The sequence below is a fragment of the Ornithorhynchus anatinus genome, chromosome 15 (genome assembly GCF_004115215.2).
Source record: "Ornithorhynchus anatinus isolate Pmale09 chromosome 15, mOrnAna1.pri.v4, whole genome shotgun sequence".
NCBI lineage: Eukaryota > Metazoa > Chordata > Mammalia > Monotremata > Ornithorhynchidae > Ornithorhynchus > Ornithorhynchus anatinus.
In genome coordinates, this window is record NC_041742.1 from 17,931,253 (window position 1) to 17,949,476 (window position 18,224).

At 45.9% G+C, this 18,224-nt stretch overlaps 1 protein-coding gene and 1 long non-coding RNA gene across 7 annotated transcripts in view; one reads left to right on the forward strand and one right to left on the reverse strand.

Annotated features, from left to right (window-relative positions):
• LOC103170846 overlaps positions 1-18,224 on the forward strand; it is a 107,875-nt gene that overhangs the window by 78,220 nt on the left and 11,431 nt on the right. The window lies entirely within an intron of this gene.
• LOC103170845 overlaps positions 16,557-18,224 on the reverse strand; it is a 31,279-nt gene continuing 29,611 nt past the window's right edge. For 2 of the 3 annotated variants that reach the window (XM_007670361.2, XM_029080103.2), the window contains exon 3: positions 16,557-17,511. In XM_007670361.2, the coding sequence (XP_007668551.2) occupies positions 16,824-17,511 (688 nt within the window). In that variant the 3' untranslated portion in view covers positions 16,557-16,823. Of the gene's footprint in view, positions 17,512-17,759; positions 18,169-18,224 lie in introns of those variants that run through there. The other variant, XM_029080102.2, reaches the window with a different exon arrangement.

Consider the following 18,224-nt stretch of genomic DNA (forward strand, 5'->3'; position numbering starts at 1 on the left):
TAAGGGCTTACAGTGGGCTCAGCACTGGAGTATAGTGTGGCTTACTGGAAAGAGCAGGGGCTTGGGAGTCAGAGGACAGGGCTCTGCCACTTGTCCGCTGTGTGACCTTGGGCAAGCCACTTGACTTCTCTGTATAAACTGCAAGGCATTAGGAATGATGTAGGGATTGTCCCTACCTGTTGCCGAATTGTACTTTCCAAGCGCTTAGTACAGTGCTCTGCACACAGTAAGCACTCAATAAATATGATTGGATGAATAAATCTTCCGGAAGAGAAAACCAATTAGAATGGGTTTTGGTCTTGGTTAGGATACAGAGGGCTCATCAGTGGGCCCCAGGAAACAGTGTGGCCTAGTAAAAAGAGCAAGGGTTTGGAAGTCAGTGGACCTGGGTTCTAAGCCTGGCTCTGCCACTTGCCTACTCTGTGACGTGGGGCAAGCTACTTAACCTGTCTGTGCCTCAGTTTACTCATCTGTATAATGGGGATTCAATCCTATTCCCTCCTATTTAGACTGAGAGACCCATGTGGACAGGGACTTTGCCGACCCTGATTATCTTGTAGACCCCAGTGCAGTGCTTGCCATATAGTAAGTGCTTGAGAAGCAGCATGGTCTAGCGGAAAGAAAACAGGCTTGGAAGTCAGAGGACCCGGGCAGGGAACGTAGCCACCAAATCTGTCTTATTGTACTCTCCCAAGCGCACGCAGTAAGCACACCGTAAGTGCCAATAAGTATGATTTATCGATTGATTGAGGTCCTGACGCGTTTGCGGTAGCCATTTTCTGGCTCAGTTTCTGACCTTATCGTAGGTTTTCATTTTCACACTACTCAGAGAATCTGATGGGAATCTCCCCCCCACTATTTTTAGTTCTAGAAAGCAAAGAGCCACATTAAAGTTATGCAGCACATTATCTGACTTAATGGGGAGATCTTGTTTTGTCGATGATCAAAAAATCCATAGTGCCTCTCTTACCTCTTTCCGAATCAATCGATATGAACATCTATGAAGGACTTGCCGTGGGTGAAGTGCCTGGAAGAAAACTGAGAGATTAATTCACATCGAGTTCCTGGCCCATAATAATATGGACAAAGAACGGTGATAATCATGGCAGTCATTACACATTGTGCTAAGAGCTAGGGTAGATACAATTAGATACATTCCCTGTCCTATATGATGCACAGTCTGAGGGATGGACTAGAGTTATTCCTCCCCATTTCACAGATGAAGAAATGGACTCCCAGAGAGGTTGACATGCTCAAGATCACACCAAGGCAATTGGTAGAACTTGGATTAGAATCTAGCTCTCTCAAGCTCCAGGCCTAGGCTCCTCCTAAACTATAAGCTTGTTTGGGACAGGGAATGTATCTGTTTATTGTTGTTTTGTACTCTCCCAAGCGGTTAGTTCAGTGCTCCGCACACAGAAAGCGCTCAGTAAATACGATTGCATGAATGAATGAATAGATCAGGTATCTCTCTCCTGGTTCATCGTCTAACAGCAGGGTGGACTGGCCAAAACGGAACAGAAATGGCTACATTTCATTCCTCATCTCCTCACCAAACCTGTCTCAACTGTCCCATCCTCCCGATGTTCTAAATGCAGGGGGCTGGAGCATGTGCACCGCCAATATTAGATGGGAAGAGGTGGGTTGCCCTGGTCTCCTGGCTGTGCCAAATAATGATAACTGTGCTATTTGTCACTTGCTTATTATGGGCCTAGCACTGTTCTAAGCACGAGGGTGGATACAAGCAAATTGGTTTGGACACAGTCCCTGTCCCACATGGCTCTCACAGTCGTAATCCCCGTTTTTCAGATGAGGGAACTGAGGCCCAGAGAAGTTAAATGACTTGCCCAAGGTCACACAGCAGACATGTGGCGGATCCGGGATCAGAACCCAGATCCTTCGGACTCCCAGTCCCAGGCTCGAATCCACTAGGCCATGCTGCTATTCCAAATGGACCCCGGAGCCCTGAGGCGGGTAAAACTTCAGGCCGTGGGTTACCGGGCATCTACTCGTCCTCTGCTCCTATACTTCTTACCTCATTCAGTCATACTTACTGAGTGCTTACTGTGTGCAGAGCACTGTTCTAAGCGCTTGGGAGAGGAAATATAGTACAATAAGCAGACACATTCCTTGCCCAATCCCACTTGACTGCTGAAGAAATCCAGGCTCCTTTTTGCAGGTAATAGTGGCAATGATAGTTGTTGGGCACTTAGTATGTGCCAAGCACTGTACTAAGCCCTGGGATAGATACAGATAGGATGACCAGACACACTTGCCCTCCCACACTTGCCCTTAGACTGGGGCTCACAGTCTAAGGAGAGGTTGAATGGGTATCTTTTCAGTGCCTCAGTTACCTCATCTGTAAAATGGGGATTAAGACTTGAGAGCCCAATATGGGGCAGGGACTCTGTCCAACCCCATTACCTTGTATCTATCCCAGTGCTTTGTACAGTGCCTGGTACATAGTAAGCACTTAACAGATATCACAATTATTATCATTATTATTATTATTTTCCCCATTTTACAGGGAGGAAACTGAGGCCCAGCGATGTTAGGTGACATGCCCAAGGTCAACCCCAGGGAGGTGGAGGAACTGGGATGAGAACCCAGGTGTCCTGACTCGCAGGCCATCCCACTTTTCACACTGGTTCTGTTAGACTCTCCCACGCACTTGCTCCTCACACAGTGAATGCTCATTAAATACTCCTCAGGCTCCTTCTTTCAGTTGTATTTATTGAGCGCCTTCTGTGAGCAGAGCACTATACTAAGTGCTTAGCATATCTTGTATCAGGGATCGAGTCTACGAACTCTGTTATATCGTCCTCTCCCAAGCTCTTGGCATAGTGCTCTGCACACACCAGAGATCAAGTAAGTACCACTGATGGTGATGGTGATACCAACTCTTGAACTCACCCAAACGCTTAGTACAGTGCTGTGCAGAGAGCAAGCACTCAGTAAATGCCATGGATTGTCTGAGTCCTCAAAGGACTTCCTGAATATTTGGTCCATTAGGCGTGGGGCTGCCACGTGAACCTCAACTTCCTTCTCGACCCGCTGGATGGTTTGCGGGACTGTTTTTCTTGGAAAGTACAGCCGCGACCACACCGGGTTCAGGTACACGGGAAGTCCAAGGCCTCGTTTCTCCTCCCTGGTGCTGATATCAAGCGACATGTTGAAAAGAGAAAATTGACCATGTTCTCTGTAAACCAGGTCTAGACGGGTTCATTGCTATATTTGGTTTGGTACTTTTTTACCTTGCCAGCAGGAGATCTTTATGAAATATTACAATACAAATGTGTTTCCTCAAGAAGCAGTAATGTAATAAAATGCATCACTAGTTTTGATTGCATTGATGGCTTGTATGGCGAAAGCCCCTTTAGGGAGCTGTGCTTTCTTTCCTAAGCAATAGACAAGAATCTCTTTGGGGGCCAGTAAAGGCATTAAGAGTGTGGAAGCCATTAGGTTTATATCATAAAATCTTGTAAACACTGATAGCTTTATGGTTAGCCTGTCCCTCAGCTGCTTTGAATAAGACACCAGAGAAACTATAAGTCATAAGGATTTCAAAAGGGACCTATTAGCTATTTATTAACTCAACTTCTATCTTTCAATCTCACTACTTAGGTTACCGTGGAGGAAGTGTTCTAATTTCAATCATTGGCAATAAAAAAAGTTAGTCTCAATTTTCTCTAATAAGTGATTTTGGAGGGTTCATCGCCTTCAGAGTAGAGCTCTTATTTCCTAAGGAGAATGTAGAGGTGGAAGGTTCTTTTTTCGAAGTACCACGCGATATGGGAAGAGAAACGATGGGGAAGGAGATTCGGGGCCATCGACTGTTGGGTAACTAAGATGCACTGCGAAATCAGGACACAATTCCACAGATATGCTGTATGTGTGTTTCGATTCCCTCTTGACCTCAGAGATGCTGGAGGGAAGGAGGTGGGTCGTTAAAAATTGGGGGAAACTCATGGAATACTTATGTCTGGCATGACGAGAAAATGTAATTCCTAGGTCTTATAATGGCAAAAACCAAACAGCCCAGGCCCGCCGTTAGATAGTCCTTTGTAGCAGAAATTCTTAATTTCTTTTTTTTTCAGGGAGAACTCAGGTCTTTCTGACCCCCAGGCCTGTGCTCTGTTCACTAATAGTAATGTGCTCTGCACATAGTAAGCGCTTAAATAATACCAACATTATTAATGGTATTTAAGTGTTTACCATGAGCCAGGCATTGTACTAAACGCTGTGGTGGATACAAGCGAATCAGGTTGGACTCAGTCCCTGTCCCACATGGGGCTCACAGTCTCAATCCCATTTGCAGATGAGGTAACTGAGGCACAGGGGAAGTAAAGTGACTTGCCCAAAGTCACACAGAGACAAGTGGCAGAACTGGGATAAAAACCCATGCCCTTCTGACTCCCGGGCCTATGCTCAATCCACTGCTACTGTGGTCTGTCTTGTATATTTTACTAACTTATACTGCCTATTCCTTTTCTTCTTTCCCAGTGTACTCTTCAAAAAGTTTTGGCTCTGAACTTGTTTTTGTTTTTACCACTTGGCTTGCTTTAAAAAAAAAAAAAAAACAACAACAGAAAAATATCCTACCATCAAATGGATTCTTCAGCAAGCTGGCCTGAAATAAGGTGTTCACTCTATTTGCTGGCATTTCAAGCATTAAATGAATATTCTTGAAGTAGATCCATCAGCTCCCTAACCTGTAATTGGGATCCAGGAAATAGAGGTGATGATAGAAGGGAAAGGAATCAGTGCAGGGAGAGAGGGAATGTTTTTCATTTTGAATCCAATCAGGGATGGCAGATACGATCCAAATAATGTTCCATTGAAGGGGTCGGGGGAGCTGACGCTCCATTTCTAATGGCAAAGAGAATCAGATGATGGGATTTTCAAAACACAGAGAAGCCCCCTCTCTTCCAGAGTACTTTGTATCAGATATGTCTCCTCTCAAATTGTTTTTTAATTGAAAATATTTCCTTCTGTAGCAGGTTAGAACAGTCTGTTGATTTTGCATAATAAATGCGTTGGGTCGAAGAGCAAGCTCGTGTTTGTGGGAGTCAGAGAGAATCCAGCGGGCCTGATAGAAGATTGACATTTAAGGATTCTGCTTGAACTTTAGCTTTCAGAGGGAACTTTAGAGAAGCTGCTTGGCCTAGTGTACGTTTGTACTAGCTCTTTTAAATCAGTCACTCGTATTTACTGAGCGTATCGGGTGTGCAGAGCACTTTACAAGCGTTTGGGAGAGTCCAATATAGCAGAGTTGGTAGACATGTTCTTTGCCCACAGCGAGCTTCCAGTCTAGAGCATCCATTCTCCCAAGTGCTTATGACAAAGCTGTATTCATGGTAAGCGCTCAATAAATAGTATTCATGGATTGATTCTAAGAGGTTGGGGTTGTTGTATTTCTCCTCTTTTTTTTTTTTATTGCTCCCTCTCTATTTCTGCTCACAATTTTCCTTCTTTCCTCCCTCATCTCTTCCTACCCCCCTTCTTCCTTTTTTAATTTATCTGGAATTGAATAGTAATTACGGTATTTGTTAAGCACTTACTATGTGCCAAGCACTGTTCTAAACGCTGGAAGGCAAAGAGGGACCGTTCTCTTGGGTCGTAGGGCAGCTACTATCTTCTAATTCTAATCTTGAACACCGAGGATTTTGAGGGAGTAGAATTTTTTTGAAATATGCTATGCTTAAATAATGTGACTTCAAGATCTTAAATCAGGTTTAGAACTCTGGATTTTAAAAAATGGTCAAATGATGACTTTAGATGACTATAATCTCCCGGTGGCTAGGAAACATGTCTACCAACTCTGTTATATTGGACTCTCCCAAGCGTTCAGTGCAGTGCCCTGCACACAAAGTGCTCAATAAATACTTTGATAGCACGAAGTCAAGGTAACTTGGAAAGAGTTGAGTTAGTTATCTATCAGTAGTATTTACTGAGCAGTTATTATATGCAGAGCACTGAACTAAGCACTTGAGAGAATATAATGTACAGAATTAGCAGGCACGTTCCCTGCCCATAAGGAGCTGACAGTTTGGGGGGGGGGCAGATATCAATCAATCAGTGCTATTTATTGAACACTGGACTAAGCGCTTGGGAAAGTCCAGTATGACAGAATCAGTAGGCATCTTCCCTGCCCACCACGAGCTTACAGTCTAGGGTTATCAATGTAAAGAACAACTGTGAAAGCATGGCCGCTGATAAAGATTTCTGTCGTAGCTTGACAGAAAAAACATAGTATTCACAGGGGTCTTCAGAGACATGGGTGTGTTTGACAAGCAGAGTGGTTTAGTAGATAGAGCACGGGCCTAGGAGTCAGAAGGGCCTGGGTTTTAATCCCGCTCTGCCACCTGTCTGCTGTGGGACCTTGGGTAAGTCACTTCACTGGGCCTTAGTTCCCTCATCTGTAAAATGGAGATGAAGACTTGTAAGCCCGTGTGGGACAGGGACTATGTCCAACCAGATTTCCTTTTCTCTACCCTAGGGCTTAGTACAGTGCCTGGCACAAAATAAGTGCCTACCGAATATCACAGTCATTATTAATTATTATAGGCCTGTAACATTGGAAAATGTTTTTACTGAAAGACAAAATTATTGCTCCCTTTTTAAACAGCATTACCGCCGGCTTTCTGGAAGGCGTTTTTAAATATTATTGGAATGCCTGTCTTCCGTGTCCCTTGGTCATAGATACATATTTATCGCCACAGAATTTGCAAGCCAAGAACGTGGAAAGAGATGCTATTTTGTTGAGGCGGGTGCATACCAACAGATACCTATTGAAATGAAATTCTCAGGACTTAGAGGATGTCAGCAGGGAGAAGGACTCTATCCGCTATGGTGTGCAGTTTAAAAATTATAAAGTCACTGTAAATTTATGTAGTTCCTTTCTCTTGGGGCCAAAGTGATTTACCGGCTTTAAACCGGGAATATCGATAATATCCCTCTGAGGGTTGCTATTAACCTCTCTGAGACTCTACATCTCCCTCAGTTCAGCAGGGATGATATAAGTGATGTGGCCAAGGTCACTCAATGTCGGTAGAGTCGGAGAGAGAATCCATCTCTCCTAACTCTTAGACCACTGAGCTGTCTGACTCACTAGGCACATTAATAAAACAGCTTCATTGGATACTTCAGACAGGGAAGGTCACACGCAGAATGTGGGGGAAGTTTTTGACTGAAAACTCAATTCCGTCTTCAGACTCAGTAGAGTTGGCTTCGAGCGATGCCCTGAAAACATTCGTGGTTTATGAATGTCATTCACCTGGAATGATTACTATGCTGGGGCTGGTAGTTCAACTTTAAAGCTTTATTAAAGCAGAGACCCTTCAGTAGAGCTCTTGACTTTGTGGCTTTATTCTTTTTCTCCTTGGTTTCTTTGTGGCAGTGATTCACCAGAAAGAAAAAAAAAAAAAAGGATAATATCCACCATACTGGGCAGTGAATATTACTAGAGAAAAAGGGAGATTTGCTGAAATGATCAAGTGTCTGGTTTTAAAAAAAGTCACCGTGTTTTCTTTATGTTGAACACATGCCTTTATTTCACAATAATTAAGGAAATCAGGAGGATTAAAAAAAAGCATTTCTGATGGTCTCAAAAGTAACCATCACATTGGCACGATTTGGGGCCTTGAGTTAGCAAAGAGAATTTTGATTTGTTTTCATATCAGCTGATAGCTCTCTTGGAGTGATGCTAGGAGCACAAATTGGGAAATTAATAATGTTGGTATTTGTTAAGCGCTTACTATGTGCAGAGCACTGTTCTAAGTACTGGGATAGATACAAGGTAATCAGGTTTTCCCACAAGAGGCTCACAGTCTTCATCCCCATTTTACAGATGAGGGAACTGAGGCGCAGAGAATTAAGTGACTTGCCCACAGTCACTCAGCTGACGGGTGGCAGAGCCGGGATTCAAACCCGTGACCTCTGACTCCCAAGCCTGTGCTCTTTCCACTGAGCCCCACTGCTTTCTCTTTTCACTGAGTAGCTCTGTCTCTTGCGGATAAGCCAAACTGAGAATTGAGACTCTCACTGGAATAGTGAAGGGAAAATTCTCCCTGGTATCTTCTCCAACCTGACGCGCTTGTCCTCCCCGATGCTCAGTACAGTGCCTGGCACATATCAGCTCTCAACAGATACCATAATTATTATTATTATCTTCTTTCCTTAGCCCTGCTATTGCCTGCCTCATTCAGTTACTTACCTCAGTCCAGGCCTTCACTTGAAAAAGGGAATCCTGGCCTTAATGGAATATTGACCCAGATTTATTGACCGGTGTTTAAAGGACAGCATTTTCACTTTGAAACCAGGCCTATCTACATCCAACACAATCCTCGGGCTATATAGCGAATCTACCACTTGCTACAGTGTTCGCCTCGGATACATCGATTGCTGTGATTGATCTGGACCGGGTAGCCATGCCTATAGGGTGATGATTACAGGGCACGGCCCCGGCATGACGATCGCCCCTGGCGTGAGATGGCTGTTCCATCTCCATCACTGTCATGCGGGTCTCTTCCCCTCTGCCGCCTCCTCCGTGGCCTTGGCTCAGAGCATCTGGGCATCAGCCAGCGGAAGCTGCAGAAATACAAATCTGAGAATCGTGGAGTAGCATTGCATTCTAATAGTCAGGTGAATTAAAGAACGGCCGTTCTCCCTCTTCCTCCATGAGCCAAAGGGTAAGTCGTCTAGGTGTCGGGTGCTTAGTACAGTGTTCTGCACATAGTAAGTGCTCCTTAACTACCATTGATTGATTGAGGGGAAGGTCCAAATGTGGAGCAGTCAGCCTTGAGTCGCTTATTTTGGAGGCAAGGTGAAGACGTCAGGGGAGAAAAGGGAAGATATTTCTCTTCCTCCACACTGATAAATTGTGAGCCGTCCCTTCCCCGATGGATGGACGAGCCCCCCGATGAGGCATTCCGTGAGGTAGCACCTCCGCTCACCTCAAATTCGAACCATGTCCTCGGCCCTGGCTGCTCCTCCTTGGCCCTGCGAGGCCGCTTTTTTGTTGTCAGTCACTTTGGTGGTGGCTCCTTCTGGCCTCGGGCAAGTTTGCCATCCCTCAGAGGGAAGCAGCTGCCCTTTGAATTTTTCAGCAGCAGCCCCAGGCTGCTCCTTCATTGTCCCTTTGTTTTATGCTCAACCTGTCTCCTGCCGAAAGCTCTGCTCCTCACCGTTCATTCGATCGTATTTATTGAGCGCCTCCTGTGCACAGAGGACTGTACTAAGTGCTTGGGAGAGGACCGAATGCTACAGGCGGGATGCGGAGACCGTGACAGGGACTCAGCCCCCATCTCCCCTGAGCCGAGACGATCCACGGAGTTGGGATCATCTTCTGGGTCGTCTGACCGGGGCCTCTAGAGGGTAAGCTCGCTTTGGACAGGGAATGTGTCTACCAACTCTGTTGGATTGGACTCTGCACACAAAGTCGGAACCCAGCTCTGCACACAGTAAATTACTTCTCTATTCAAGCTAATGTCTCTCTCCCCCTCTAGACTCTCAGCTCGCTGTGGGCAGGGAACGTGTTTACCAACTCTGTTGGATCAGTTATCCTAACTCCCAGGCCGGTGCTCTTTCCATTCGACCACACTGCTTTTCAGTTGCTGCTCTTTACTTTGGTTATCGAGCCTGGCTATAATGAAAGTCCCACTTCTGGCCCACACTTAACGTTTGTACTTTAAGGGGAGGTGGGGAAAGGATCTTTTTTCAGAGCCATATTTGGCTACTCAATCCCAGCAGACTTTGCATAATTTCCATCCTTTCAAGCCAAACTTTGAAGGCTGTTAATGGCCTTACTGTGTTACTGTGTGCAGAACACTTTTTTAATGGTATTTGTTAAGTGCTCACTGTTTGTTAGGCACTGTATTAAGCCTAACAGATACAGGCGAATCAGGTTAGACACAGTCCATATCCCACACGGGGCTCACGGTCTTAATCCCCATTTGACAGATGAAGTAACTGAGGCACAGAGAAATGAGGTACCACAGCAGACAGTTGGTGGAGCCGGGGTTAGAAGCCAAGTCCTTCTGACTCCCGGGCCCGTGCTCTTTCCACTAGGCAACGATGCTTTTCCAGGAATTAAGGCTTATTGTGAATACGTTTAAGTTATTGGGTACTTACTTTATTTTAAAAAAGGCAATTGAGAAAGAGATCTTTGGAAGACATAAGGATTTTAAGAGTACTAAGAATGATGACAGTGGCATTTGTTAAGTGCTTACTATGTGCCAAGTACTGTTCTAAGCACTGGGGTAGATACAAGGTAATCAGGTTGGACATAGTACCCATCCCACCTGGGGCTCACAGTCTTAATCATCATTTTTTAGATGAGGAAACTGAGGCACAGAGAAGTGAATTGACTTGCCCAAGGTCACACAGCAGAGAAGACTTATAAGAATCATGGACTTCTGAAGGACTTCAGAAGGTCATGGGTTCTAACCCCAGCTCCACCACATGTCTGCTGTGTGACCTTGGGCAAGTCACTTTACTTCTTAATGCCTCAGTTATCTGTAAAATGGGGGGTTAAGGGCTTAGCAGAGTGATGCATAGTAAGCAGTTAACAAATATCATTTAAAAAAGAATAAAAGATCCTGGGAAATAAAAGCTCAGTCTCTGCCTCGGAGTTCCTGCCTGTTCCCCAGAGCCGACTCGGTTCTGTAGGACTTGACAACTGAGGGCCACGGAGGAGCTTGGAATTCCCTTGCCAATTTAGCTTGATTCACCAATCAATTAATCAATCAGTGGTATCGATAGAGCACTTCCCGTGCTTCCGTAGTTGTGAACATCAGTGAAACGACGCATAACACAGTATTGCTACTTGAAGCTACCGTCAGCTTGATCTCTCAAGATTTACAAATATATATTTGTACACATATATACTGTTCCCTGGATTTTCTAGGTTCTGTTATCTGCTCCTTGCTCTGGTTTGCTTATCAAACGAATTTCAGTATTTGCTTATCAAAGGGACTACAGCATTTGCTTATCAAAAGAACGTGTAGTTGCATCTCAGGGATTTTTATCTGGCTTCCAGTTTGTGCCAAACTTTGGTTCCTTCCTGAGAACCTGTTTACTCCCAAATAATTTCTTTGAAATGGATGACTCTCCTTTAGCATGTATCGACTTTTTTAGAGCTGCCACCTTTCAGCTTCAGCTGAGTGATATTTCTCAATTTTTCTGTATCTATTTGTATTCTGGCCTTACCCCTAGTGGCTGATCTATTATCTATCTCCAATGGGGTAAATTACAGATGATTCTAGGGCCGAGGCTTATTGGGTCAGTTCTCCGCAGATGGATGCAGCGAGGGAGTTGAAAGGAGAGAGAGCGAGGCCTAGTGGAGTGCACGTGGGCCTGGGAGTCAGAAGGACCTGGGTTCTAATCCTGGATCTGCGGGGTGACCTTAGGCAAGTCACTTCACTTCCTCTATGAAGTAGTTTCCTCATCTCTAAAAGGGGGGGATAAAATACCCATTCTTCCTCCTCCTTAGTCTGTGAAGCCCCAGGTAGAAGAAATCTTTTTAATATTGTATTTACACCAGTGCTTCGTCAGTCCTGTATTATTATTACTTATTAAATTTGGATTCTCCATACTTATAAACAGGAAAATTAGGCTAATGATAGTATCTGTCTGGTGGAGGATGTTGTCTACTGTTGAATTGGCACAATTGAGTCGATCAGACTGTCGGCTCCTTGTGGGCAGGCCACCTGTCTGTTCTAGCTCACTCTCCCAAGTGCTTAGTACAGTGCTCTGCCCACAATAAGTGCTCAATAAATACCATTCATGATACCATTCATGATGGTACAACATAACGGGATTGGACACAGACCTTGAGTTGTGTTTTCCCTGGGACAAGGAGTTGATAACATGCCGAATAGGTGTGAGCAGTGCAGGCCTCGAGGAGCTCAGAGTCTTTGAAGGGCAGACAGAGCTACAGATCCACCCTGCCGATTACAGAAAGGAAAATGTGACCACAAGGATTGCTGTTTTTTCCCCTTCGCCTGCTTCCCAATACCCCAGAAGTTTCTTGTTTTCCACAATAGTTTTTCAGCCCTTGTTCCCAAAACGAAAGCAGAGAGGAGCGCCTCGTCCAAGCTATAAACAGTAATAATAATAATAATTGGGGTTTTTTGTTAAGCACTTACATCGTGCAAAGCATTGTATTCTTAACTGGAATAAATAGAGGACAATAAGATCTGAGACACAATCCCCCTCAGATGAGGAAACTGCAGCTAGAGAAGTGAAGTGACTTGCCCAAAGTCACACAGCAGGCAAGTAGCAGAGCCTGGATTAGAATCCAGGCCCTCTGACACCCAGGCCTGGACTCTGTCCATTAGGCTATACTGCTTCCCTTCGATTAAAAAGTAATGGTAAATAATGATGTGGGTGACTTGAGAAATCAGTGAGAAGCTGGGGGGCATGAGGCGGGGTGTCCTTTGAGAAAGAGTTGTATCTATTTTATCATCATAGATGGAGATTTAATAAAGAAGCTCCTTATGTTTTTCCAGGCTCAGACACTGAGCAGAAGGATCCAACTTAAGGGATAGGTTTGACTCAGCGCCAAGAATTCTGGTCCCTTCACAAACGACAGCAATTCTGTTCACAATATACAGCAAAAGGTCAATTCTCATTCAGAGGACTTGAATCGTTGTAATGGTGTTTAGTAAGCATTTGGTGCAGAGCACTGTGCTATGTCCTGGGGAAAAAGTACACAGGTTGAAAATTTGACCCGATCCTTGGGCCCTCAAGGGGCGTGTGATCTAAGAATTATGGAACAACAAAAACACACAAACAACAGGAAAGAAAGTGACAGTGATCTGTCTGACAAAAAGGCCTCGCGTCTCGGCAAAATGTCACTTTTTTTCTCTCAAGGCACCCGGTTACGACTAGGGTGGCGAAAGGCCACCTGTGATTTCTGTTTTAATTTTCATTCACGCCTACTCTCTGAGTGACGTAGACAGCTCTGGCCTCGATACCCCAAAGAAGTATGTTCATTTATGCAAATTAAAGCTTGCTCTTGTCATCTCCAGTGAGCTAGGCTTACTTGCATAAATAAAACATCTGACATTTTTAGATTCTTTTTTTTTCCCAAGTTCAGAAAATGCTTAAATATGTTAACTTGTTTTTTGTGGACTTGAAGAGCAAGCTGCAAATGCTATGTTTTTGGCTATGCTTTGGTATCTCTTTTTCTGACCTTTTCAGTATCCTGTATTTTCATTGCCAGGATTTTTCCTGTATTTCAAGTATGCGAGTTAGACATTGAAAGATTTCTGGAGGTGTCCCACCCCAGGTTATTTGCTTGTTGTCTCAAATTACCACCTTTAGAGCTTGTGAGGTATACAAGTGAAGAGAGATTCTGTCATGAGAATGTGGCCTTCTGGAAAGGTTAATGTTTTGCTCATCTTAGCAGAATGTTTTGGGCAATTTTTTTTTAACAGTATTTGCCGAGTGCTTTCTGTATGCCAGGTATTGTACTAAGCGCTAGGGTAGATAAATGATAGTCAAGTTGGACCCAGGCCATGTCTCACATGCGACTTGTAGTCTTAATTCACATTTTACAGATGAGGTAAATGAGGCCCCGAAAAGTGAATTGACTTGAACACGGTCACACAGCAGACCAGTGGTGGAGCCGGGATTAAAACCCAGGTCCTCTGACTCCCAAGCCAGGGAGAATTATTATAGGAGCAAGGTCTACCAAGCACATTTAATCGGGGGACAAGCAATTCATTCTAATCATCGACGTGATTACAGCAGAAATTTATCTATTGGAATTGGCATCTCGCATCTTGGGGAGGTCATCACGGAAGGATGGGAAAGGAGGGTGGCCTAGGGAAAAGTGTACAGGCCAGGGGTTCTAATTCTGGCTGTGCCACCTGCCTGCTGTGTGACCTTGGGCAAATCACTTAACATCTCTTTGCCTCTGTTTACGCATCTATAAGAGGGGGATTAAGCACCTGTTCTCCCTCTCCTTTAGATGTGAGCCTCACGTGGAACAGGGTACTCTGTCCGATTTCATGGTTTCGTATCCAACCCAGTGCTTGCCACAGTGCTGGAACTCCACACGACTGCTAGGTATTAACTACCAAAACCTCTCAAAATGCTAAGTAGATCCCTGACTTTTAAGATCTGAACTAATGCTTTGCTGATTCATTCTCCAATATGGTAACTCTTCGAGGAAGCTTTTTCAGCGTTTGATAAAGCATCGGGTAAATGGGTGATTACCACAGAGTCATAAAATTCCACAGTCGGTATTGACATCCAAAGACAGCTATGTGATTATAGATCCTCAATACAAAACACCGACCAAGAAAGCTATCTTTAACATAGTGCTAACTGTTGATGGTCAGATTTTTTTGTGAGAAGTTCCTAAAATCATGAAATAGTGGCACAGAATATATTTCCAACAAGCGAAGTGTAAAACTGGTTTTGCAGTATGAGAACTTGAAGAATGGAGTGCATAAGGAAATCTGCACGAATGAATATTTTTGACTCAAAAAGGATTTGAAGATATTCTTTAAGCAGCGGTGTCAGAAACCTTCAGTTACTGGTTTGCTCGTGTAGCAGAGGAACGTTTTGGAGAAAAAACTTTTGAGAGTTAGATTTCTTGCATTTTCATCTAAAAATATAGAAATAAGCCAGATTGGAGTATTTTCATGCTTAATAAGATTTTTTTTTTTCTAAGAGTCTTGGACGTTTTCCACATCTAGAACATAGCTGAGTTTTTCTCTTTGTCCCATAAATCAGTGATCCGAAATGCAATCGAGGGTGTTTTTAAAAATCAATATCCTTTATTTTCAGGGGAAATACAATTCAACTTATGTATCCAGTTGAGCCAACACAATAGGAATTTATACAATGAGTGTCGTTTCACTGTGTGTGTGTGTGTGTGTGTGTGTGTCCCCGCTGGTGTAAATCTTAAGAAATATAATTGTTGCCAACAAAGCCTTGGGGACATGAACACAGTACAGAAGATATGCTCATTGCAACATGGCAGGTAGAATGACTGTTCCAAGATCTCTGTGCTGGGTTCATTGCCCTTACGAAAGCTTAATGAAGCACCATCAGATCACAGGTCTGAAAACTGTAAACAAATTTGGCTGTGCTGAGAAACAAACACAGATTCTTAGGTGACTCTCCTGCCTGGATGAGTCAGAGTTCAAGGTTCCCTTTTTTATTGGGTTTTTTTTGTTGAGGGGGATGGTATTTCATAAGCGTTTACTATGTGCCAGGCATTGGACTAACTGCTGGGGTAGATACAAACTCATCAGTCTCTATCCCTCATAAGGCTCACTGTCTTAATCCCCATTTGACGGGGGAAGCCCTGTAAATCCCAGGCTTGGGCCTGACTATCAGAAGAACTGGGTTCTAATGTGGGATCTGCCACTTGCCTGCTGTGTGACCTTGCACCCGTCGCTCCACTTTTTTGAGTCTCAGTTACCTCATTGGTAAATTGGGGATTCTTAAGAGAGTCCAATATAGGGCAGGGACTAGTTCTTCTTTCCACTAGACCTTCCTCCTGCTGCCTTCCTTCAGTGGTTCCACTACACCCTCACAGGGCTGTTATCTGGCCTGGGATGGAAATGAAGGCATGTTTCCGATTTCAGGCTTAATTGTTTTGCTTGAAAAGAGGGCCCCAGGCTTTGCTTCACAAGCGTGGAGATTGATGTTCTGCCTTTGATCTGGGTTCCCTTCTGATTCCCGATCAGATCAGCTTCTATATTTACCTGCTCCTGGCAGCATTCACCGGTGGGGATGGGAAAACCACTTGTTTTCTAATTATAAGTTTACTTGCAGGTTTATTTACTCTAATGCTTCATTTAACCCAGCCATCTTTTTCTCTTGGCCCGAAATTCAGAGCTTACCAATTCTGGGCCGAAAACCATCCCGAGAGCCTCCATTCCTACACAATACATACAGACTAATCCCAGCTTCGGGCTCAGTCCGGGTAAAGACCAAGTCTGACCCATGATGATGATTGTGATAGCTGTTCATTCATTCACTTGTATTTACTGAGCGCTTACTGTGGGCAAAGCACTGTTAACTGCTCACTCTGTGCCAAGCAGGAGGGAGCTAGAAAAGGATGAGATCCAGTCTCCGCCCATTACAGACCTCAAAGTCCAAGTTGGGGGAGAACAGGTAGGGAGCCCATGAAACAGAGAAGGGATATTGAAGGCAGTGCTCCCATTGGACTCTCCCAAGAGCTTAGTACAGGGCTCCGCACGCAGTAAACGCTCAATAAATACGATCGATTGATGGGACTGGAGCCATCTAGATGAGGTCGGCCCACTCGGCGAACGCGACTGCGATCTGGGGGCTCGAAACTCTCAGGGAAGGAGAAGCAGGGAGGTCTAGTGGAAAGGAAGCGATCCTGGGCGTCGGAGGACATGAGTTCTAATCCCAGCTCCCCCACTTGCCTGCTGTGCGATCTTGGGCGAGTGACTCGGCTTCTGGGCCTCAGTACCCTCATCTTCAAAATGAGGATTTCATCCCCGTGCACCCTCCTACTTTAGACTGTGAGCCCCATGCGGGACCCAGCGATCTTGGGTCTACCCCAGTGCTCGGTAAGGGGCTTGGCACATAGTAAGCGCTTTGCAAACACCACAGTTATCATTGTTAAAATTAAGGACGAGACTAGATCTTTGGAGATGAGAGTGGCGAAGGCCACCGACGCCAAGACCGCAACGTGGAGGCTTATCGCCGTGTCAGCCCTCTCAGCTTCCTCTCTGTAGGATTCGCCCCTCAAAAGTGCCACTATAAATGTTAGGATGAAGCGTGGGGGGAGGGTGCCGGGTCGCCGCGTAGAACCCGTCCCCGAATCCTCCTCAGACTTCGTCCTCAGGATACGCTTCTCTGTCCGGTCTCCGGCCCCATCCCCGGAGGCAGACGAAGAACCCGTTATGGATCTGGACGAGGGCGGTGATGGCCCCCAGTATTATCGCGGCTCCGTTTTCCTGACGCGCGGGCCGGTCGGGCAGAGGGAAGTCAGCAGGGTAACTGAAGGGGCTGCCGTCCAGGTGGCAGTGCCAGAGCACGGTCCCTAAGACCAGGGAGCCTCCCAGGGCGAGGGCGATCCCTCCCAGCAGAGAGCAGGGGCGGGACAGCGAGCGGCACTTCCTCCGCAGGGTCGCGACAAGCCCCCAGCTCATAAAAAGAAAGGCGGCCGCCTGCAGGCCCGTGGCTAGGGACATCAAGGACTGACACCGATGAATCTGCCAGGGCAGCTGAATGGTCGGCGGTATTTGCACACAGACGGCCGGCGGAGCGGATTTCGTGTGGGCGATGTCCCTGGTCAGGTAGCAGAAGTGTGAGAGGCCCTGCCACACGGTCATAGGCCTGGGGTGGCCAAAATGCCATACCCTCCAGGACAGGGAGACGGTCATCAAATTGCAGACGGCGACCCCCGCCCCTCCAAGCAACAGAAAGAGGAATGGGAGGCACGCGTTGCTGGGAGAGGAGGCCATGACCGGCAGAGAGCCGCTAAGCTGCGGAGACTGGGACACGGTAGCTGAGCTGCGGGGGGGAAAGAAAAAAATCAGTTAGGTTGCGGGTTGACAGGAAGCCATTCTAGAAACACAGTTCAGATACTCTAATTCCCAGCCTTTTGCGATTCCCAAGCCGTGGCTTGTCTGCCCCGGAGAGGGGGTTCACAGAGCCCCCGCCCCGGCGTCCACCACGGCGAAGCTGACTGGTGATCCCCCGGGTTGCCTCAGTGCCCCGTAGGGAGTTAGTTTGGAAAGCAGGGGGCTCTCTTTACTGACCGGCAGGGGAAACGGGAGAGAGAGAGACGTCGGTCCCTTACTTCGTAGCGACCTCTCAGGGAAGGCCGGTCATTTCCGGGGAGCGTCGGATGGTGCGACACGCTGCGGCCTACCGTGGCAGACAAAATGGACTCCTTGGCCGGCTGGTGGAGGAGATGGATCGGGGCCCTCCTATTGGCCGCCCGGGTCGCCATGGCAACCGTTCCAGACTGACTGGCCTTCTACCCCCTAGAGGCTTCAAAAAGGAACTGGGACCTCCTCCTGAGAGAGACCAAGAACCCTGGTAGGAGAAGAGACTTTTCCTGGTGTTATCCTTTGGAAGATGTTGTTTCAATCCAGCAGATGGTACGTGTTGAGCGCACTGGATATTCACCCCACCAATACCCCCACCACACTTTTTATTTAATGGTATCGGTTAAGCACTTGCCGTGTGCCAGGCACTCTTCTAAGCGCTGAGGGACATCC